Genomic DNA, 23,064 nt, shown 5'->3' with positions numbered 1-23,064 from the left:
CCTGGCTCCAGACCCCACCGTCAGACACCCAGTGGACAATATGCTGGTTTTAGAGGTGAAGAGTCGGGAATGGTTTCTGTTCTTAGTAGTGGTTGTTTTGCTGAGATGAGGAGGGAGGTTGAGGCAGAAGATCTCATTCCACAGTCTACAGGAGGAAAATGCCCTTCTGGTGACATCTCTAACTGAAAATCACCAACGTGGTAGAGGGCAAGGGTTGATCTGGGCATGAGGCGTAGGCATCAGTCATGGTGAGAAAAATGTTTTCCCGCTGCCAAAGAGTTTACCCAAAGCCTCCTTCATGTCTCTATTCCTCAAACTGTAGATGAATGGGTTTAGCATGGGAATGATCACCATGTACAGGACAGCGGCCCTGCTTCCCCTCTCTGTAGAGTGAGTTGATGGGGGAAGTAGGTACACACCCATGAGAGACCCGTAGAAGAGCAGAACCACCGTGAGATGAGAAGCACAGGTGGAGAAGGCCTTCCAACGCCCTTCGGGAGAGGAGATGCCAAACACGGCCCAGGAAATCCGGGCATAGGAGAAGACGATCAGCATGAGGGGAACCGTGAGGAACATCAGACCCAGGAAGATGATCATCAGCTCGTTGAGGCGGGTGTCGGAGCAGGCGAGCTTCAGCAGAGCACTGGGATCGCAGTAGAAGTGGGGGATGGCCGTCTGGGCACAGAAAGCCACACGGGTCAGCAACAGTGTGTGCATCAGAGCAGGACAGTTGGTTAGCACCCAGCACACACCCAGCATTAGTGCACAGAGTCGAGGACTCATAGCTGTGCTGTAATGGAGTGGCTGGCAGATGGCCACGTATCGGTCATATGCCATCACGGCCAGGAGGCAGTTATCAAGGCCACCAAACATAAGGAGGAAATACAGCTGCGCAAGGCATCCAGAGTAGGAGATGGTCTGACTCTGCATATGAATGTTGGCCAGCATTTTGGGGATCGAGGCAGAAGTGAAACAGACATCAGTTAATGACAGATTGGCCAGAAAGAAGTACATGGGAGTATGGAGGTGTGGGTCAGCGCTGATGGCCAGGATGATGAGCAGGTTTCCCACCATGGTGACTAGGTACATACCCAGGAAGAGCCCAAACAGAAGAGGTTGTTCTTCTATCCGCTCAGAGAGTCCTAAAAGGAGGAAGTCTGAAACAGCAGTTTGGTTCACTAGGCTTGGTTTTCCCATCCCTTGTAGTCCTTGTTATCTGTGCAGATAAAACCTTTCCACGTGACGATATTTAATTATTAGGATATTTAACAATTAAATGTTTAAAATATACTAATAATTAAATATATATTTTAATTAAATATATATGTGTATTTAATTAAATATATGTGTATAATTATATATTTTATTAAATACATGTGTGTGTGTGTGTGTGTGTGTGTGTGTGTGTATTTGGTATGGCCAGAACTATACTAGTGGAATAAAGGAGAATAAATGGTCCTTGCCAATGAGAATCTCTGGATCTCATAAAGAGATGTAAGAAAATACCCACAAGACATTGAGAGAATGTTTAAGATAATATCCATTCCAATAAAATTGTGCTTCTATGCTACAACAGGATCCAGAGGAAAAAAGATCCGTTTGATCAGAAAAGTCACTCGTAGGTATTTGGAGCAGATGAGAATTGAGGATGGCCTTGTGGAAAAGACTACAAAAGAAATTTATGATTTCTTTAAATTCTAGAAGTGTATGATTTTCTTTTCTTATTAAAAAGGAGGTAGATGACCTTCATCACTCCTGTTCCCCCTCCCAACACACAGGCAGGCACCCGCATGCACACACGTGTACTTGAGAGTCTTCTGTGTGGGGACTGAAAAGGAGAAGAGGGCTCCTCTCTACCCTCTACTTGCCTCCCGCTCCCTAGAAGATGACCTCGTCCATTCAGACCGGGCCTGAACTATTCCCCACCTGGGAGCCAGGACATGGGGGCAGAGGGCAGTGGGTGTCTCTGCATTACTGCTGGGACGATCCTTTCACAAGCAGGACAGGGGCTCTCACTCCTGCACCACCTTCCTTTATCTGTGCCTTCTTCCCTTTCGGCATCTGTTCTGGGAGCTGATGTCGTAGAATCCCTGCGCCTTCACCCCTACACTTGGACTGCATCTCTCTGATATTTAATTTTTATCAGATAGAGGCAAGGTGAAAGATATTAGACCTTGGCTTTCATGGATTAAAAATAGCTTCTCTGTTCTGCCCTCCTAGGATTCGGAGCCAGCTGGCATAAAAGGCCCTCTGGTGTTGGCCTCACAGAAGCTGAGACCTTAGAGGATTTGTGAATATTTCAGTTCTCTGTTCAGCGGTTCATAGAGAGTTTTCTGATCTTAGGCAGAGACTCAGATTACATAACCCAGAAACTTTTGCCTGATCATTTGGCTGGGAAAGAGGCGTGTGTGTGTGTGTGTGTGTGTGTGTGTGTGTGTGTGTGTCTTAACCTTCCAGATCCTCACCTGTTAAAGCACAAATCAATTTTAGGCATCTTTAAATTCTCCAATTTTCTCCTTTAGATGGGAAATTCTCAGTGAGGAACTTTCTGAGACCTCTCTGACTCCGAGCCAGGAAAGCAGGGGTTCTGCTGAGTCCAGTATTCATTAGGAACACCTGGATGGTGGTTCATTATCAGCTTCCCAGTTTTCCCAGAATTTAGAAGACAGGAGTATTTCTTAGGGTTATAAGGCCTCCAGCACACCATCTCCCAAAGTGCTCATTAGAGCCAGCACCACTGTCACTGTGAAAGTTGTGCTCCAGCCAGCTCTGGCTGGGTCCTGGGGGGATCTGGGGCATCTCTTTCCCAGGGGCTAAGCTCTCCCATATGGGCCTGGGGAGTGAGATTCTCTTGCTGGAATGCAGTGCACTCCAGCCTAACCAGCGAGACTCCCAGGAACTCCCACCTGTGCACTGGACAATTCACTTCCTGTCCTGTGCCCTAGGTAAAACTGGATTGAAGAAGAGATGGAGGGTATAAGCTATGACATGACCATTTCTGATTTCCTTACACAGAGAAATCCTATGATAAAGTATCCTCCAGAAAAAGCCAACAAGTCCCAAATGAAGCAGCCTATATAAAGCACATCAGCCATAAGGCCACTTAGAAAATGCAAATCTCCTCCTAGCTCCATGTACTTACTAATACTGACTAGGTCTTCTTGAACATCCCTATTTCACAAAAACTGATGCCCAGTGAGGATAATGACCTGACCAAAGCCATAAGACTGTGATATGGAAGGAGTGAACTTCCTACCTGTATCTGCATGATGCTAGGGACCATCCTTTAACCCCTATGCTTCATTCCAGTATCATCGTTGGTTTATTAGGATCATGCTTGAATCATTAACAATTTCATCAAACTTTTTTTTGTTTCGTTTTTGGTACTGGGAATGAACCCAGGGGCCCACTGAGCTACATCTCCAGTTTTTTTAATTTTTTTTAAATTTAGAGACAGGTTCTCACTAAGTTGTTAAGGACCTCATTAAATTGCTGAGGCAGGTCTCAAACTTGCAATCCTCCTACTTCAGCTTCCTGAGTCCCTGGGATTACAGGTGTGTGCAGTGCACCTGCAAATAACCAACATTTTAAAACTTGCATTTCTTTCCTTATTAGTATCTGTTTGTTTGGTTGGTTGGTTGGTTTTCGTGGTGGTGGGATTGGACCCTATGTCTCACACATACTGGGCAAGTGCTCTACCACTGAGCTATACTCGCATGTTTCATCTGATTTGAATGAAGTAATTATTCCTGAAAATATCCTGTTAATCTATTTGCCCTTTTCCCTAGTGAAGAGTTCATGCCTTTTTAAATGGATATTAAAGACAATAAAACAAAATAAGGTTTTTTATTCTGATTTTTTCTGTCCTAGTCATTCCATTATGTCTAGAGTGTTTTTAAAATTATTTTGTAGTCAAAGTTGACAGATATTTTGCTTTGTAATTTTTCCCCATTATCTTCATATTCAAAATCCTTTCCATCCGTAATCATGGTAATTCCTCTACCACTGAGCTATAACCATAGTCCCCACTTAGCTATTTCTTATACATTTTAACTATGACATTCAAATCTTTAATTTACTTGTAAATTATATTATACTAGGGGGGAAAAAAGGTATACCTGTACTTATTTTTTTAAATAACCACCTGCATAGGTACCATTTTTAGTAACTTATGCATTCTCCACTTGTTAGCAAGATCTGAGCACCTGTAAGTAGTTTTTCCACAACCCTGGGGCAGCTCACAGCATGGCAGCAAGGTTCTGAAAGTCAACACCTCAAGGAAATTCTATTTGGTCATGGTGGAAGCTGTATGGTCCACCAAAGCTTTGAACCTGGCTTATGGAGATTCCAGACCCTAACTTTCACTGCCTCTTATAGTCAAGAAAGTTCCTAAGTCCAGGCCAGTTACTGAGGGAAGGAAATTAAGCACTATGGTTCCATGGGAAGGCTAGCAAATTAGTTTTGACCATCCTCAGTGGACCACAGCTTATACTCTTTCCACAAATTATTTCCATAAATTCCAAGAGTCTCAGAATCTCATCCCATGGCAACATCAAGTCAATATTCAAGATCCTGGCAGACAACTAAATGAGGTTCAGGAGAACATAAGTTTACCTCCAACACAGTTCTTTGTATCCTCTTCTGCTTAATTGGAATTTGTAAGAACATAAGAATCCTGTACACCCTGTGCAAATACCCAACTGAGTTACAGTTCAGGGCTCTCTAGAGGAACAGAATCAACAGGAAGTATGATTATAAATTATAAAAAGGGAATCTGTTAGATGGGCTTACACGAGCAGAACCTGGATAGTCCCCAAGCCATCTGCAGCTGGAAAGCTGGAAGAAACAGCAACTGTGCAGTCCAAATGCAGAAACCCCAGGACAAGAAAGATCAGCAGTGCTACCCTTGTCCAAGCCCAAGGTTTCTGGAAACTACCCGGAGAATCACTGGCAGAGTCCTCTTGGAAGAGTGAAGAAGCAAGAGTCCAATAATCAAGAATCCATTCAAGAAGAGCCGGGTTTGCATCTGCATCTGCTTCCTTGTTCTTCCAACTTTTATTCGTCCTGTTGGGTGGCGCTGCCGGTGCTTAGGGAGGGGTCTCACTTCTGCTCACAATCCCACATTGCAAGCCTGCCTAGACACGCCTTCATTGACACCCAGAAGCCTCTTAATCATCAGCATCTCTTATTCCAATCAAGTTTACAATTCAAATTAACCATTATACCAACATAAAGGAGATAGAGATGTGTGGTGACTGCCACAGATATTCCTGGTTCTTGGGGTGAGGCTGGTGGGTAGGACAGGAAGCCTTTAACTATGCTTCCTTCTATTCTCACTGTGCTAACATTCCACTGATGAGTACACAGTCGTCTCCCTCTTTATGGTTTGCTTTCCAGTTTCCATTACCTGTGGTCAACTACGGTCCCAGAATATGAAATGGAAAATTACAGAAATAATTTATAAAATTTGAATTGTGCATGTGAGTAGTATGATGAAATCTCTAGCCACCCACTCATTCCTGCCTGGATATAAATTGTCCCTGTGTCCAGTCTAGCCATACCACGTCATGCTGCCTAGTTTGTCACTTAGTAACCGTCTCAGTCGTCAACTGTCACAGTGACAGAGTGCTTGCATTTAATCAACCCTTATTGTATTTAATAATGTCTCCAAAACACAAGAGCAATGATTCTGGCTATTCAGATATGCCAAAGAGAAGTTGTAAAATGCTTCCTTTAAGTGCAAAAGTAGAAACTCTTGACTTAAGGAAATTTTAAAAAATCCATATGTTGACTTTTTTTAAAATCCACAGTAAGTTATTGCTTCTAAAAGTTTTTATTGGTGTTGCTGGTACATAGATGGAGTTGAAGAATACCATGCTAAGTGAAATAAGTCAAGCCCAAAAAACCAAAGGCCGAATGTTTTCTCTGATAAGTGGATGATGATACATAAGGGGGGTGGGGGTAGAGGGGGGACAAGAGAGGAATGGAGAAACTTTGGATTGTGTAGAGGGAAATGGGGCAGGAACAGGGGGAGGAGGGATAGTGGACTGAAAAAGACATCATTACATGCATGATTACATGAATGGTGTGAATCTACATCATGCACAACCATAGAAATGAAAAGTTGTACCCCATTGGTGTATAATGAATCAAAATGCAGTCTGTAAAAATAAAAATAAAAAATGGAAAAATTAAAAAAAAAAACCTTGAAAAAGTAAAATAGAAAAAGGTAAGCTGGGGCTGTAGCTGTGAGGCACTAAGCAACTCAGTGAGACCCTGTCTCTAAATTAAAAAATACAAAATAGGGTTGGGGATGTGGCTCAGTGGATGAGTGCCCCTGAGTTCAATCCCCGGTACCAAAAACAAAAGAAAAAGAAAAAAAGAAATTCTGCTTGATTTTGTCTATTGTTGAATCTTTGAACTCTGTTTTTGTTTCATTTATTGTGTTCTTCAGCTCCAGAATACATTCTTGTCTCTTTTTCACTATCTTTATCTCTTTGCTGAGTTTCTCATCCATGCAATGAGATGTGTCATTCATATAATTAGTTGTGTCCCTAATTTCATTGAATTATCTGTTGGCATTTATTAATCATGCTGAATTTCCTTAAAAATTGTTATTCGAGTTCTTTTCCATTCAACTTATTTATTTCCTTTTCTTTGGGTTGCAGTGCTTGAGGGTCATAGAGTTATTGACATTGTATTGTGTTACCTTATTTTTCATGCTTCTTTATCCCTACGTTGATATTTGTGCTTCTAGTGGACCAGGGTCTCTACCAATTTATAGGTTGTCTTTCGTAGTTAAAGATTCTCTCCTGGCAATGCATCCTAAGATGTCAATTGGCTAGGCTCTATTGACTTTGGTTCCAGATGTGAAGAAAAGTATAGGACAGTCCTCATGTAGCTTTTTCAGCTGTGATCGACAGTAGCAAAGCCTGGAGTTGTCTTCAGCCATAGGAGTTTGTAGGATTACCTCACCAACTGGGGTGCACTATCTTAGATGAGTAGTTGTCTCTGGGTATAGCACATGTAGCTGTGAGTGTGGGGCATCCATCAGTTTCTAAGGACTACATCAGGGCAGGGCCACTGTGAGACCTGACTAGCAGAACAACAGAGAAAGGGTACCCATGAGTTCCTGAGAGCCACTTGAGAAAGGCCCATTCTCCCAGAAGGCCTGGACAGGAAGTGCTGTGCTTCCAGAAGTGCGTACACAGCACTTGTCAGTGCCTGAGGATCATGAGGGGCCAGGGATTGCTAAGACAAAAATAGGTCCAAATCTTCACCATGTCAGCTTAGGAACCAAATTCCTCAACAAGAGCCCTAAACTTCAAGAAGTAAGATCAAGAATCAATAAATGGGATGGTAGCAAACTAAAAAGCTTCTTCACTGCAAAGGAAACAATCAAGAAGGTGAAGAGAGCCTACAGAATGGGAGGAAATTTTTGCCACTTGCACCTCATAAACAAAACCATAACGCCTCTTTTTAAACCTTTTGAAACATCAATTTAATTACACAGTTTGTGGAGAAAAATAAATTAAGAATAAATTTCTCCCAAAGTATGGGAAAAACAAGATAAACAAGAGTCCAGGGAGCTGGTGTCCACTAGATGTGCCCTGGGTGAGGGGAGTCCTTTGGATTGCACTGAAGGTCGTTAGATAGGAGCCCAGAGCTGAGGAAGACAGATCCCCGGTAAGGCAGGTTCATCTTGTTTTCTACAAGATGTGAGGGACAGAACAACCCAGTTCCGTTCTATGGTACTGAATGAATACCTTATATAACACTGTAGCATCAGTACCTGAGGGGAAGCACTGGAGAGGTACAGTGGCCGTCTCCGTACACCACTGAAGTCATGATGCCCAACAGTGGCATCTCTTTCTCACATTAAATGGAACCCCCATGGGAACCACAGAGAAATACTGGTAGAGCATACCCAAAATGAGAAGTAAGGGAACTGAATATGAGGGAAGATCATCTGCAGTGAAGCAGGTCACACTGAATCAAAGATTGCCTTGTCTCCTTATGAGGACACAAGCCAAGCTGAACCAAGGGCCCTGACAAACAGCGAAATCCCGCACATGTCGAAACTCCCATGCTGTGAGCATTTCTCCTAGCCTGCAAACTGTCTTAAGTGAGAACAGGGACTGGATCGTATTTAATCTTTCTTAATTTTTTTGATTCATTGCACACAGATGGTGGTACACCTTTTCATTTCTCTGGTTGTTCACGTTGTGGAATCACACGGTTTGTGTCACCATACATGCACATAGATTGATGACGTCTGTCTCATCCCACTGTCTTTCCTTCCCCCGCCCCGTCTCCCTACTCTTCTTTAATTTTGAATACCCAGCGCCTACTACAGAACTTAATACCGAGGAGTTTTTCACTTAATGTTGGCTAAGAGTTTTGCTGATTGGGTGGGCGGGTAGATGGATGGACAAATAACGAGTAGGTGGGGGCATGGATGGACGGCAGGAAGAAAGGATGCATAGGTAGGTGTGTGGTTGGCTGGCTGGCTGGATGGATAGGAGGATGTAAAGGGTCTAGAGAAGTGCCTGATACATATAATAAATTATCACTGTGTAAAAAAAGAAAATAATAAGCAAACTGTAATCGCAGCAGTGTGGTATTGTATTAGCCAATGAAACAAAACAGACTCAACTCACAGGAGTGTCTGCTATGTGGCAAACACCATATCCCAAGCAGGGAGAAAGGATGCCTTTTCAATAATGGAGCTGGGATAATGCACATCGATATAGGAAAAAAATAACTAGAATTTACACCAGGAATAAAAATTGTTTCCAGAGGTATCATAGATATAAACACAAAAGGTAAAAATGACCTTTTAGAAAATAACAGGAAAATATCTCTACATATTTGGCCAAACAAAACACAGCAGTTACTAACATCAAGGAAGCAAATAGACAGATTGTACTTAAATTAAAAAACAATAAAAAATGCCATGACTCTAGTGGCACTAAAGCCACATAGAAACAAAAACACAAAAGAATTCTTGTTCTCCAAAATAGATCCGAAGTCCTGTTCCATGTGGGAAAATGGATGGAACTGGCTGGAATCACGGTAAGTGAACTAAGCCAGGAACAGAAAGACCATCATGGTAGGTTTTATCTCATATGTAGAAACTAAAGAGGAAAAAACAACCTGAAATTTTAAAAATGACTATTAGGGACTAGGAAGGGGACCAGGGCAAGGGGAAAGAGAGGGTAGGGGTGGACGGACATGATCAACACAGAATACCTGGGTATGGAACATCACACTGAATCCCATTACCTTATATATGTATAACAATTAAAATATGTTAATAATTATAATAAAAATGTGTATCATTTAGATGGTGAAAGGCAACTCTCTCTTCCTATCTATCTTCAGCAAAGAAGTCAAATCCAGAAAAAAAAAAGGAAAGGCAACAGACTAGCTAAAGATTTGAATAGCTGCTTCACACAAGAAGATCTCCGAACAACCACATTCAAAAGATGTCCAATCAGATCATAATGGATTGAAGTTACAAATTAATGAAAGAGTAAAAAACAGAAACTACTCCAACACCTGGAGATTAAACAATATGCTACTATATGATGAATGGATAACAGAAGATATTAGGAAGGAAATTAAAAAATTCTTAGAGGTAAACGAGAACAAAGAAACATCATATCAAAATCTCTGGGACACTATGAAAGCAGTACTTAGAGGAAGATTTATTTCATGGAGCGCATTTAATAAAAGAAGTAAAACTCAAAAATTAAATGACCTAACACTACAGCTCAAAGCCTTAGAAAAAGAACAGACCAACACCAAAAGTAGTAGAAGACAGGAAATAGTTAAACTCAGAGCTGAAATCAACGAAATTGAAATGAAAGAAACAATACAAAAAATTGACAAAATAAATAGTTGGTTCTTCGAAAAAATAAACAAAATTGATAAACCTTTAGCCACACTAACAAAGAGAAGACGAGAGAAAACCCAAATCACTAAAATTCGGAATGAACAAGGAAATATCACAACAGACACAACTGAAATACAAAACATAATTAGAAGCTATTTTGAAAATCTATACTCCAACAAAATAGAAAATTTCGAAGACATCAACAGGTTTCTAGAGACATATAAATTGCCTAAACTGAACGAGGAGGACATACACAATTTAAATAGACCAATTTCAAGTAATGAAATAGAAGAAGTCATCAAAAGCCTTCCAACAAAGAAAAGTCCAGGACCAGATGGGTTCTCAGCCGAGTTCTACAAAACCTTTAAAGAAGAACTCATTCCAATACTTCTCAAAGTATTCCATAAAATAGAAGAGGAGGGAACCCTCCCAAACTCATTCTATGAAGCCAATATTACCCTGATACCTAAACCAGAGACACATCGAGGAAAGAAAATTTCAGACCAATATCCTTAATGAACATCGACACAAAATTCTCAACAAAATTTTAGCAAATCGCATACAAAAACATATTAAAAAGATAGTGCACCATGATCAAGTGGGTTTCATCCCAGGGATGCAAGGTTGGTTCAACATCAGGAAATCAATAAATGTCATTCACCATATCAATAGACTTAAAGTCAAGAATCACATGATTATTTTGATAGATGCAGAAAATGCATTTGATAAAATACAGCATCCCTTCATGCTCAAAACACTAGAAAAAATAGGGATAGTGGGAACACTCCTTAACATTGTAAAGGCCATCTACGCTAAACCCATGGCTAATATCATTCTAAATGGTGAAAAACTGAAAGCATTCCCTCTAAAAACTGGAACAAGGCAGGGATGCCCTCTTTCACCACTTCTATTCAATATCATCCTTGAAACTCTAGCCAGAGCAATTAGACAGACCAAAGAAATTAAAGGGATACGAATAGGAAAAGAAGAACTCAAACTATCCCTGTTTGCTGATGATATGATTATATACTTAGAGGAACCAGGAAATTCCACCAGAAAACTTTTAGATCTCATAAGTGAATTCAGTAAAGTAGCGGGATATAAGATCAATGCACATAAATCTAAGGCATTTTTATACATAAGCGATGAATCTTCAGAAAGAGAAATTAGGAAAACTACCCCATTCACAATAGCTTCGAAAAAAATTAAGTATTTGGGAATCAATCTCACAAAAGAGGTGAAAGACCTCTACAATGAGAACTACAGAACACTAAAGAAAGAAATTCAAGAAAACCTTAGAAGATGGAAAGATCTCCCATATTCTTGGATAGGAAGAATTAATATTGTCAAAATGGCCATACTACCAAAAGTGCTATACAGATTCAATGCAATTCCAATTAAAATCCCAATGATGTACCTTACAGAAATAGAGCAAGCAATTATGAAATTCATCTGGAAGAATAAAAAACCCAGAATAGCTAAAGCAATCCCTGGCAGAAAGAGTAAAGCAGGGGGTATCGCAATACCAGATCTTCAACTCTACTACAAAGCAATAGTAACAAAAACGGCCTGGTATTGGTACGAAAATAGAAAGGTGGATCAATGGTACCGAATAGAGGACACGGACACAAACCCAAATAAATACAATTTTCTCATACTAGACAAAGGTTCCAACAATATGCAATGGAGAAAAGATAGCCTCTTCAACAAATGGTGCTGGGAGAATTGGAAATCCATATGCAACAGAATGAAACTAAACCCATATCTCTCACCATGCACGAAACTAAACTCAAAATGGATTAAGGATCTCGGAATCAGACCAGAGACCTTGCATCTTATAGAAGAAAAAGTAGGTCCAGAGCTTCAACATGTCGGCTTAGGACCAGACTTCCTCAACAGGACTCCCATAGCACAAGAAATAAAAGACATGAGAAATAGGAAAGCGACATTTGACCTCCATCTGGCCTTCCCTTGTCTTATTTATGAATTGATTAATAACTCAAATGGGGAAAAAAAGGGGTTCTTTGCTGAATTCCCTCAAACACTCTCAATAATCCCAAATTCACAGCCACATCGCTTAGATGCCAGGTGATTCTAGAGTCAGTTGTTTGACTCCTGTGGGTTTCCTTGTCGATAAAATAAGGTAAATAGAAAAGCTTTAAAGACTTTATCTTTTAGAACGGTTTTGTTCATAGCCAAATTGAGAGGGAGGTATGAGATATCACGTGGCCCCTGCACATGTGTAGCCTCCCCCATGTGCTCCCCCAGAACCGTGAACCTGCCTTGACACACTATCACCCAGAGTCCACACTTTAGATTAGGGCTTACTCCTGGTGCAGTATATTCTGTGCTCAAACAAATACATAGAATAGTGTCCACTCTTGTAGTTTAATACTGAGCATGTACACTGCTCTAAAAATCTGTGCTTCTGTTCATCTCTCTGGAGCTCTAACGCCTACAATGCTAATCTTTTTACCCAGTTCTGCCCTTCCAGAACATCCTATCTTGTGTGTGGCCTTTTCACATTGGCTTCTTTCACTCGTAACATGCTGTATGGTTCCTCCATGTCTTTTTAAGTGTGGAGAGCTCGTTTTGCTTTAGAGCTCAGTAACTTTCCACTCTGCAGATGTAACAGAGTTGATCCATCCACATGCTAACGGACGTCTTGATTGCTTCTCAGATTTGGCAGTTGCTATAATATGAGTTCAGCCGCTATAAACATCCACGTGGATGTGATTTGTGGAGACGCTGGCAGAGCCACTGGTGTGTGAGTCCAACTCATGACAGCTGCAGAGGGGCCTGGTTTCCCAGAGCCTGGGGGACCCACTCCTGCCCAGAAGATCTTCAGAGGCAGTGGAAGGGGACAGAGAGATGAGGATGGCGGGAACCTCAGTTAAGAGAATAATAGAATAATTCTATACGATGGGCCCACTGGGCTGAGCCCCCACACAGGCTTTCTTTGCCAAAAGGCAATCTGCCTGCAGCCATGCCTGATCCCGGTGGACAGGCCATGTCACTGTCCTCAGCAAACTGAGGCAGGGACGAAGATCAGGCAGTCAGGGTAGGTAATGAACGATGAGGGTGGAGAGGCGATGGTGACTGGTTATCACACAGAGAGCGATGGTTGATAGCCTCTGTGGTCATGCTCCTGGGCGTTCTGGGTTGCTAACAATTAAATCCCAAGTCCCTGGCCTCAGGCATGTACTTGGAGAAGAAGAGAAGGCAATAATTAAAAGGGGGTCCTGGGGTCTGTAAAAGAGCAAGGCACACCCCCTTTTGCAGACTCCCAGCTCTGGGGCCCCTTTTCTTGGGTGAAGTCTGTTACTATCACTTTCTTAAATAAAACTTGCATTCTCAGTGTTTAATCTTTAACACCCAGGAACAGGAATCTGTTCCAGATCTCCAAGACTGGTATCAGAAGGTCTGCAAGCAAACACCTCAAGTCACAAAAGGTTATTCTTGAGTCTTAATGTTTTTTTAATTACTTAGGATGCTACCGCTTTCTTCTTTCCTATTTCTTTTGGACTGGTGATAGCTATCCTGTGCCTGTCTCACCACTGTATTTTGGAAGCTTATCACATGTTCAATTTTACACAGTCAGGTGGAGATCAATTTGCCTCAAGATGAATCACACCTTGAATCTCACCCATATTTTATCAAGAAAATGTGGTATATTCACACAATGGAATATTACTCAGCCATAAAAAATGACTTTATGACATTTGCCAGTAAGTGGATGGATCTGGAGATGATCATACTAAGTGAAATAAGTGAATCCCAAGAAAACAAAAATCAAATGTCTTTCTGATATGCAGATGCTAACACACAACAAGGCATGGGGAGGAAGAACAGAAGTTCATTGGATTAGAGAAGGGAAAGGGGATGGGAGTAGGACAGACATTAGAATGGAACAGACATAACTTTCCTATGTGCATATACGAATACACCACAGTGAATCTCCACACCATGTGCAACCACAAACAAGAGTGGGATCCTAATTGGAACAAGTTATATTCCACGTATGTATAATACATTAAAATACACTCTACCATCATGTGTATCTAAAAGGAACAATCAATCAATCAATGATATTTCATTGAGACTAGGATTTTGAGTTGATTCTGGAATGAGTTAAGACTTTGGAAGCTATTAGGTTGGGGTGAATATATTTTGCCTGTGACAAAGACATAAATGAGGAAGTTATGGTCTGAATACTTTGTTCCCCAAAAATTCATATGCTGAAACATAATCAACAGTGTGATAGCTTCGGAAGGTGGAACCTTTGGGAGGGCATCAGATCCTGAGGGGGAGCCTTCAGGAATGGAATTCGTTTCTTATACAAGAGGCCCAGAGAGCTGCCTTGTCCCTTGATACCACTGAGGACACAGAAAGAAGCTGCCATCTAGAAGCTAGAAAGTGGCTATAATGAGACACAGAATCCGCCAGCACCTTGACCTTGAACTTCCCAGTCACCAGTAAAGGGAGACATAGATCTCTGTTGTTTATAAGCCACCTGACTTGTGGTAGTTTGTTATAGCAGCCTAAACAGATAGATAGAAAGGTCAGATTAGACCTTTGTGATTGACATTTTCTAAATTCCCTACATTTCTTTTTCAATGTGCTTCTCTCAGTGATATTTCAATAAATAATTGTCTAAGCCAGTCTTCAATTTAGCCTTCCATTCGTCCTACAAATATTTACTAAGTGTCTATTTTGCGCCTGGCATTCTGCTAGATCTGGGGCCATCCTGCGGAGGAGCAGAAGGTCCTTGGCCCTGTCCTCCTGGAGTTTATGTCGTCTGGCAACACATCCTCCACTGCACACAACAACACACAACCTAACATCTTTCCTGCTATACTAAAAGCTTCACAAAAGCACGGATCTGTTCCATTCACTATCCTCTGAGTCTCCAGGATTTAGCCAAATAAATGAAGAAACCAATAAGTGAATGAGTTCATGGGAATGTTGAATTTAAAAACAGGTTTTGACCTACACAGTAGAGGGAGGAGATTGAGGAGGGAAGGGGGAGAGCACAGGGAAGTATTGGGGGATGAACTCTACCCAATTATCTTAAGTCCACGTGCAAAGATACCACAATGAACCTGCTTATATATGTAACTATAATGCATTAATTCAAGTAATAAAAATATTGCAAGAGAGATCAGCAGAACACAGCAAGAAGCTCGGGGGAGAGGAAGGAAAGGTACTGGGGAGTGAGATTTGTAAAATTATGTTATGTGCGTGAACAAATACGGCATAATGAGTCCCACTATCGTATATGATTATGTCAATAAAAAATACGTGTAGGTCCAAAACTCTTATCATTGCTGCCTTGATCTCACTTATTTCTCTAGAGACTCGTCTCAAACCAAGGTATTGAGGTCATTGTTGTTTCAGCATTTGTAGAAAAGTGAGGTGATATAATAGAAAAATGCCTCAATTTTGTGGGAAGAAGATCTGACCCTGAATTTAGCCCAGTCATTTATTTCATGTGATACTTTAACATATTTCTTAACCTGCTCCTTGGTTTTTCTGGTTATGAACTAGGATTTAATGAAATTTAAATCATATCATTTTAAGGACTAAGTTATATGACTTCCAGGCATAATAGGCACTAAATGAATATTTAAAGCCCAAGTTGGATTAGCAAATGTTTATTGTGGTTGTGGTTGAACATGGTTACAAGGTTAGTCTCCAGACTCAAACCAGAATACCCACCTACTAACTAGGTGACATTGAGCATGTCAGTTTCCCTAAACCCTAGTTTGTTGGTCTGAAAATTTGAGATAATGTTAGTATCTAATTCCTATGATTATTGTGAGAATTAAATTACATAAAAACCTTTAAGAATTTTTTTTTCTGTGGTAACGAGGATTTAACCCAGTGGTGCTCGACCACTGACTCTACATCTCCAGTCCTTTTAATTTTGAGGCAGGATCTTGATAAATGCTAAAGCTATTCTTGAATTTCTGATCCTCCTACCTCAACCCCCTAAATTGCTGTGATTACAAGCATGCACCACCACACCTGGCTAAAGTTTACGGAACTTTAAATGAAATGCCTGACACACTATAAGCACTCAGCAAATGTAACCTGTTATTTTTTTTATTTTTACAGACTGCATTTTGATTTATTTGCACAAATGGGGTACATCTTTTTGTTTCTGTGGTTGTACACAATGTAGATTCATACCATTTGTGTAATCATACATGCACATAGGGTAATGATGTCTGTCTCATTCACCATCTTTCATACCCCCCTTTCTCTCATTTCCCTCTACATAATCTAAAGTTCCTCCATTCTTCTCTCATCCCCCACTCCCCTACCCCCATTGTATATCATCATCCACTTATCAGGGAAAACATTCAACCTTTGGATTTGGGGGATTGGCTTATTTCACTTAGCATGATATTCTCCAATTCCATCCATTTATCTGCAAATGCCATAATATTATTCTTCTTTATAACTGAATAATATTCCATTGTGTATATATACCACAATTTCTTTATCCAATCATAAACTGTTCTTATTGTCAACTACATACACTCAGTGGTGTCTATGTTGATTTGAGCTTAGGATTTTTGAGAGGCAATCCATATGAGAACTGGTAACAAATGTCGCATTTAACTTTCTAGGGAAACTAAAGTTTTGTGGTCTCAGAATGAACAGAGCTAAGCAAAAGAGCAAACATCCATCCCATCCAAGCTGGATACTGAAAGCAGAGAGTATGAGTCAGATCAAAAAGAAAAGCATAAGACAATACTTCTCAGTCACACAGGAACTCCCAGAAATCAATAATAAAAACACAGCAACCACATTGAAAAGATGAACCAGGATATGGTCCCAAAATTCAAAGAAGAAACCAAAATTATAAATGAGTGTGTGCGTCTGTGTGTAAAAAATTGTCTCCACCAATCAGGAAAATACAAAGTAAAGCTATCACAAAGGATTATTCCCCTTCCTAGACTGAGAAAAAATAGTTTGCAAGCAGTGCTGTTAGACTATGAAGAAAAGAGCACTCTCTCATATGCTCTTAGAGGTTGTGCAATTGGCATGAACTCTTTGAAGGACAATCTGGTGGTACCCACTGAAATATTAAATATGTACATTTTTTCATCCAGCATTTCTACCTGTAAAGAAACACATTGGGTTAAAATGCCTGTAAAAGAATATCCATTGTAGCACTGACTCTGTATAGACAGAGAGAAAAGAAGATCTGTAAGTGGCATGAGTAGGGAACTTGTGAGACCTTTAACATGACATGAAACATCTTAAAAATAATAAGGTGGGCCTGGGGTTGCCATAGGAAATCCGTGATACATTGATAAGAGAAAGGAAGAAAGTCCCAGAGCGAAGAATACTATTTTTATAAAAACAAACTTTCATATGTACACGTCCATTTGTGCATTAGGAAAGTGTCTTAAGGGGTGTCTCTCAGCAAGTAACTGCAGTAACACCTGGAGAGAGTGGGGAGGCTAGTAACAGACTCTCGCTTTCCATGTGATCCACGTTTTATTGCTAATTTTAAAAAAATAATTATGTGTCGGAATGAAGGGAAGAGGGATAGGAACAGGAAAGACAGCAGAATGGATGGGACACAACCTTCCTACATTCGCATATGCACACCACCAGAGAAACTCCCCATCGTGCACAACCGTCAAGTCACACTCCTGGGTCGTGGGATATGTCAGAACACACTCTACTGTCATGTCTAAACAGACGAATGAAAGACAGGAAGGAAGGAAGGAAGGAAGGAAAGGCCACATCTCCAAGGACTCTGGGCGGGAGAAACTCCCTGCCTTGACCATCTGGGTCTCTCTGGGCTTCCTTCTCAGTGACTCTGGAGCACTGTGACAAGCCCCACGTCCAGGCCCATCTCCCAGGTCCTGGCTGCCCCCTGGGAAGAGCTGAGCTTCCCTGTCACAGGCACAAACACCGACGCTGGACGCACTGCCTCACGGGCCCCCCTCCCTAGAGAGGCAGCGAGGTTGGGCACAGGAGGGACTCCCAGCCAGCGAGAACCCTGGACACCACACCGGGCACCTGGTAAAAGCTCAGCTCCCAGCCCCTTGCCCGTCGCCCCTGTGCCCCTGACAAGCAGAAGCACCTCCAGGGGTCTGACAGCTCTGCCCCCCACCAACGCTGACGTCCTTCCCCGGAGCTGGGCGACCTCTGCCTTCCCTGCGTGGGCTGCCGTGGGCGGCTGTGGAAGACGCTGCCTGGTGGGAGCGCCAGGCCCGGCCCGCTCAGGGCCAGCCAGCTCCTCAGCAAGGCGGGCGCTGCCCCTGGAGGCTGCACACCCGCACGCGGCCGTTTCCAGGCTCCTCAGCCCTCTCAGAGACAGGCCTGCACTAATTCCTGGAAGCGGACCGTCTTTATCAAAATCGATCCTTTGGGCAAAAAAGTGAGTATGGTGAAGTTTGGCTCTGACCCTCTAAGGCATCGTTCATCTCTTCTCTCCCTGGGTAGCGTCTCTTCCTCCACCATCCTCAGATCCGCTGTGTCTTCGTGGACCCTCACATCGCCCTGTTAAAAAGGTATCTACCAAACCGCGTGGGTGATTCACAGTCAAGAGCAATCCTCTTCAGGGACATTGCCCTGAGTCAGAGGGAAATCTCAGGAAGTCCAGGCAGCTTCAATCAGTTGGGGGAGTATTTACACATAATCAGGGTGAACTGACCCAGAAATCCCAGAGCTTGGGCATAGTTGTCCACTTTTTCTCCTCTTAACAACTGACCCAGACTTTTCTTCCGTCTCTGGGAATTCATGCTCAAACAGGGAGACTCAGAGAACTGACTTGCTTGTGTTATACAAAGGCCTCCCCTATTTTCTTTTCTTTTCTTTTCTATTCTTTTCCTTTTGTTGTTGTTGTTGTTGTTGAAAGACACTGTGTGGATCAGATTGTCGGCAGCACCTATTCTGGGACAGAGAGCCCCGATTCCCATAGGAATTTAAAACAAACAGCTCCTCACTGTTTTGTAGGACTTTTAAGTGAACCTTATCTCTACAGTCTCTTCTGTTTTATAAGCTTCTGTATTAAAAGCAGATTATTAGTCTTCCCATTTGCCAGATGAGGAAGGCCAGCAGTTTCATCAAGGCCTCAGAAAAATTTTCATGGCAGACCTGGGACCAAAGTCCAAATGTTCCAACTCTGGGTCACGGCCTGTCTCTGTGTAGCACCCTGCCATTTCTCCACCCGCACCCTTTCGTGAAACCAGATTCTTCTCTGGTCCTTGCCCATCCTTGGCGCCCCACCCAGCCACTTTCTTCACCTCTGCTCATAAGGGGTGGACAGGCTGATGCGCTGCGACATGGACCAGGCAGAATCTTCTCCACCAGCTCTGGGAAAGGCAGGGAGGACTCCAGGCAGCCCACCCTCCAAACACTTCCCGGAAGCTCTCTGGTATCGTGAGCAACTTTGTCACAGAGCTGCTATGGCTAAGTGTCAACTAGCATGCAGACCATTCTGTGCCTTTCCAAAGGCCTGAGAAGAGATACCCCATGTTTCCTACACTGTAAAACCAGAGCCAGCTGATGCCCCAACCTGGAGACTAGAATGGTGGGTCCGCATGTCCAGTCCAGTTAGGATGATGGGCTGGCCAAGGAAACTAGCACAGGCAGAGAATGGAACGTGGGTGCCAAACAGGTGAGGCGGGATGGGAAAAGCATCCCTTCTCAGACAGATCTACAACCAGCCTGACTCCAACTCTCCTCTCTGCCACCTTGGGGAACTTAACCTCATCTCTCTGATCCTTGTGTCATGACCCAAATATGGGAATAATAGTATCGACTCTTTAGTTTATAATGAGGATTAAACTAGAAAACATATGTTATAGGCACTCATCATTGGTCAATGCATAGAATCACACAGTGGAAAAGCAAGAAGCAAAGAGGAAAGCAGAAACTGTCATTGAGGGAAAGATTCCAAGGCAGCAGAGCCCAGTAGTTAAGAGCAAGGGCTCTGTGATCAAGTGGAGCTGAATTCTGATTCCAGTTCTACCACCTACTAACCCAAGCACCTTGAACATGACCCAGAATCCCTCTGAGCTTCCAGTTCCTCATCTGTACAGTGGGGATAATAATATTTGCATCACAGAACTGCTGTGATCGCCACATGAAAAACATATATGTCTTTTAGAACGATTTGTGACAGAGAGTAATTGCTCAATAAATGTGGCTACCACTTCCATTCTCATTCATCATCATTAAATACTAAAATCAATTCAGGAGACCCAGTATCACACTACAAATTGCCAAATTTTCATAACTGAAAAATCTAATGTTTGTTTCTTGACCTGTACCATGATGGCATCCTTGAACTTGAGGCATGAAAGCAGAGAGCCCAGGAGTGATAGAGCCATCCAATTCCATAGGGAAGACTCTAAGCACATGAAATGGGTAGCCAGACAGGAATGAGCACTCCAGGTACCAAGGTGTAAGTGTGAAATCCAGTCACCACGAAGGCTAAGTTGTGCTGAGAAAATTGCTTCACCTTTCTAAGCCTTGGCTTTCTCTTCTGTGCAAGGGGGACCACAGGTTATTGCTGCAGGGGCACACGGCTAGAAATGTCCTGGGGCTTCCATAGAACTACCCGACATAATGTGCACAGTCCTTACCCAGGGACAGTTCTTAATTGTTTGTTCTTTTTCTCCAAAATCCCAAATTAGAAAGCCTAAGAATTCTCTGATTAGCCATGGACACAGCTTATTTGTGGACTGCCAACTCTCATCCCCACCCCAAAACAGCTATTTTGTTATTCTTTATGACCAATCAGATCACTCTCTAATGAAAAACCAGACTCGTGGAACTTTGCTTCGTTCTGAGAACCATGTTGTAAAGACTGTGATGAAATGAAACAGACCCACACATAGAGAGAACCGGATGGCAGCAACACCTAGAGTCTCCGTTTCACAAGACTGAAAAACTCTTGGGAAAAATTGCCGACATTGACTGCATATTTGCCAGGGACCAGGAACTCTCATTTAATCCTTATAACGACTTTAAGAATAATGCACAATTCATATCTACATGTTACAGATGAGAAAACTGAGGCCGGCCTCTCATTTTTTTCTCTTGCATATTTTATGTTATTATTAGTGCAGGAGAGTTACACAGCATAGTGGGATCCATCCTGAACACTCATACATGCATATAACATAACTTGCTCCACCTCAATCCCAGTACTTCCCCCTTTGCCTCTCCCTCCTCTCCCTGATGCCCTTTCTCTTCTCTATCGGTCTTCCTTCTATTCGCTTTTTAAAATTGGTGCACTGTAGTCATACATAAGAGTGGAATCCATTGTGACATACTTACACATGCACACAGAATAACTTGGTCAATTTCACCCTGCAGTTCCTCCCTTTCCCCTGGATCCCCCTCCTGTACTCCACGGCTCTCCCTTCTATTTTCATAAGATCTTCATTCTTCATTCCTCTCTCTCTCTCCTCTCTCCCTCCTCTGCATATAAGAGAAAATATTTAACTCTTGACTTTCTGGTTTATTTCACTTAGCATAATAATGTTCTCCAGTTCCATCCATTTGCCAGCAAGTGACATAATTTCATTCTTCTTAATGGCTGAGGAAAACTCCATTGTGTAGGCTGATTTCATAACTTGGCTGTTGTGAACTGAGCCGTGTGCTGGTCTCAGTTCTTTCGGATGAATACTAAGGAGTGGGATAGCTGGGTCATAGGCTGGTTCCACTCCCAGTCTTTTGAGGAAACTCCGTGCTGCTTTCCTGATTTATTTTACTAATTCACAGTCTCACCCACAATGCTTGAGTTTACATTTTTCCCCACACACTCATTGAGACTGGCCTTTTAGCCACTGCCTGGTGCTGCCTTTGTTGATCAATTTAGATTTCCGAAGGCTTTCATGTTGAAAAAACATGCTTGCCCACAAAATCTCCTTCCAGTGTTCAAAAAGGAGAAGCAATCACACTATAGCTTCTCCTGTAGAAGATAAATTCTGACAACGAGAGCCTTCCACCACTGAAAACATTCAAGCACAGGAAGGTTACCCCCATTTTCCTCATCCTACAAAAGCAGGTTGAGCACCGACTGAGAGGGTGAGTTAAATCTGTGGTTTTTACCCAAATACCCCCTAATGAAAACCTATGGGCTTTAAAAAACAGGCAAATATAATTATTCTTCAGATGTTTAATAGTTAAAAGTATAGAATATACAATGTATTGACCTTCAAAATAAAACTATACTTTGTTCCTTAAAGCTTATCCGGGGGCATCTTAGTGTTTGGATGGGCAATATTGACATCATCCATTTTTAAAAAGCAACAAGAACATCCTTAAAAACTACCATTTTTACATCATTTTCTTTCAATTTAAACATGTACTTTCATGTTTCTTCCCATGTGCACTTTATCCCATTGTAACAAAATTTTATGCTGAAAATTCTTTTTAATCACCTATTTTATTTTCCACAGTTGAAGAAGACTATAAAATTAATTTTTAATTTCTTGTGACTGTAATGCTTTGTGTTAAAAATAATCAGAAATATTTCATCTGAATTGAACTGTTATTATAATTAGTAGTAGTAAAAAACTGACCAAAATTACATTACAAAGTTCAATTTTATGAAATTGCCAATATTCATCTATTTTGACCTACAAAATAGTAATTTCTTTTTTATTTTAAAAAATTTAGTGTTATTTTCCCTAACTTGGTGTTACCATTTTCTTCATATTCACCTGCATGTCATCATTATGCATAATTTGTTTGCAGAATCCTGTAAAGTCTTAGGATTATATATTTTAAGAAACTGGAAAATAACCATCTATTGGTCTGGTGACTCATATCCAATTTCACAGTCTATAAAATATAAAATGGTAATTTCATATGGCAATATATCACAATTTTTAAAAGTAATTATCAAACCTAAATATAGTCATCTCATCATCTCCATGAGGGTTTGATTCCAGGATTCCTGTGAATGCCAAAATCTGCAGATGCTCAGGCCCTTTATGTAAAATGGTATAGTATTTTCCTATAACCTATGCACACCCTCCCATATACTTTAAATCCTCTCTGGATTACTTATAATACCTGCATAGTGCCTACACATCACTTCATTTACATGGACTCAGTGTAATATTTGGTATATGGAAAATTCAAGGTTTGCTTTTGGGCACTTTCTGGAACAAAAAAAAAAT

The 23,064-nt window shown here is 41.5% G+C and overlaps 1 protein-coding gene across 1 annotated transcript in view; it reads right to left on the bottom strand.

The window, feature by feature from the left end:
• Nucleotides 1-243: 243 nt before the first annotated feature.
• Nucleotides 244-23,064, bottom strand: part of LOC124964821 (olfactory receptor 1N2) — a 32,146-nt gene continuing 9,325 nt past the window's right edge. The window contains exon 2 of the mRNA XM_047525488.1: nt 244-1,199. Coding sequence (XP_047381444.1) covers nt 244-1,199 — 956 coding nt within the window. The remainder of the gene's footprint in view (nt 1,200-23,064) is intronic.

Source organism: Sciurus carolinensis, chromosome 14 (assembly GCF_902686445.1).
Source record: "Sciurus carolinensis chromosome 14, mSciCar1.2, whole genome shotgun sequence".
Taxonomy (NCBI): domain Eukaryota; kingdom Metazoa; phylum Chordata; class Mammalia; order Rodentia; family Sciuridae; genus Sciurus; species Sciurus carolinensis.
This window is presented reverse-complemented; position numbering and strand designations above follow the sequence as displayed.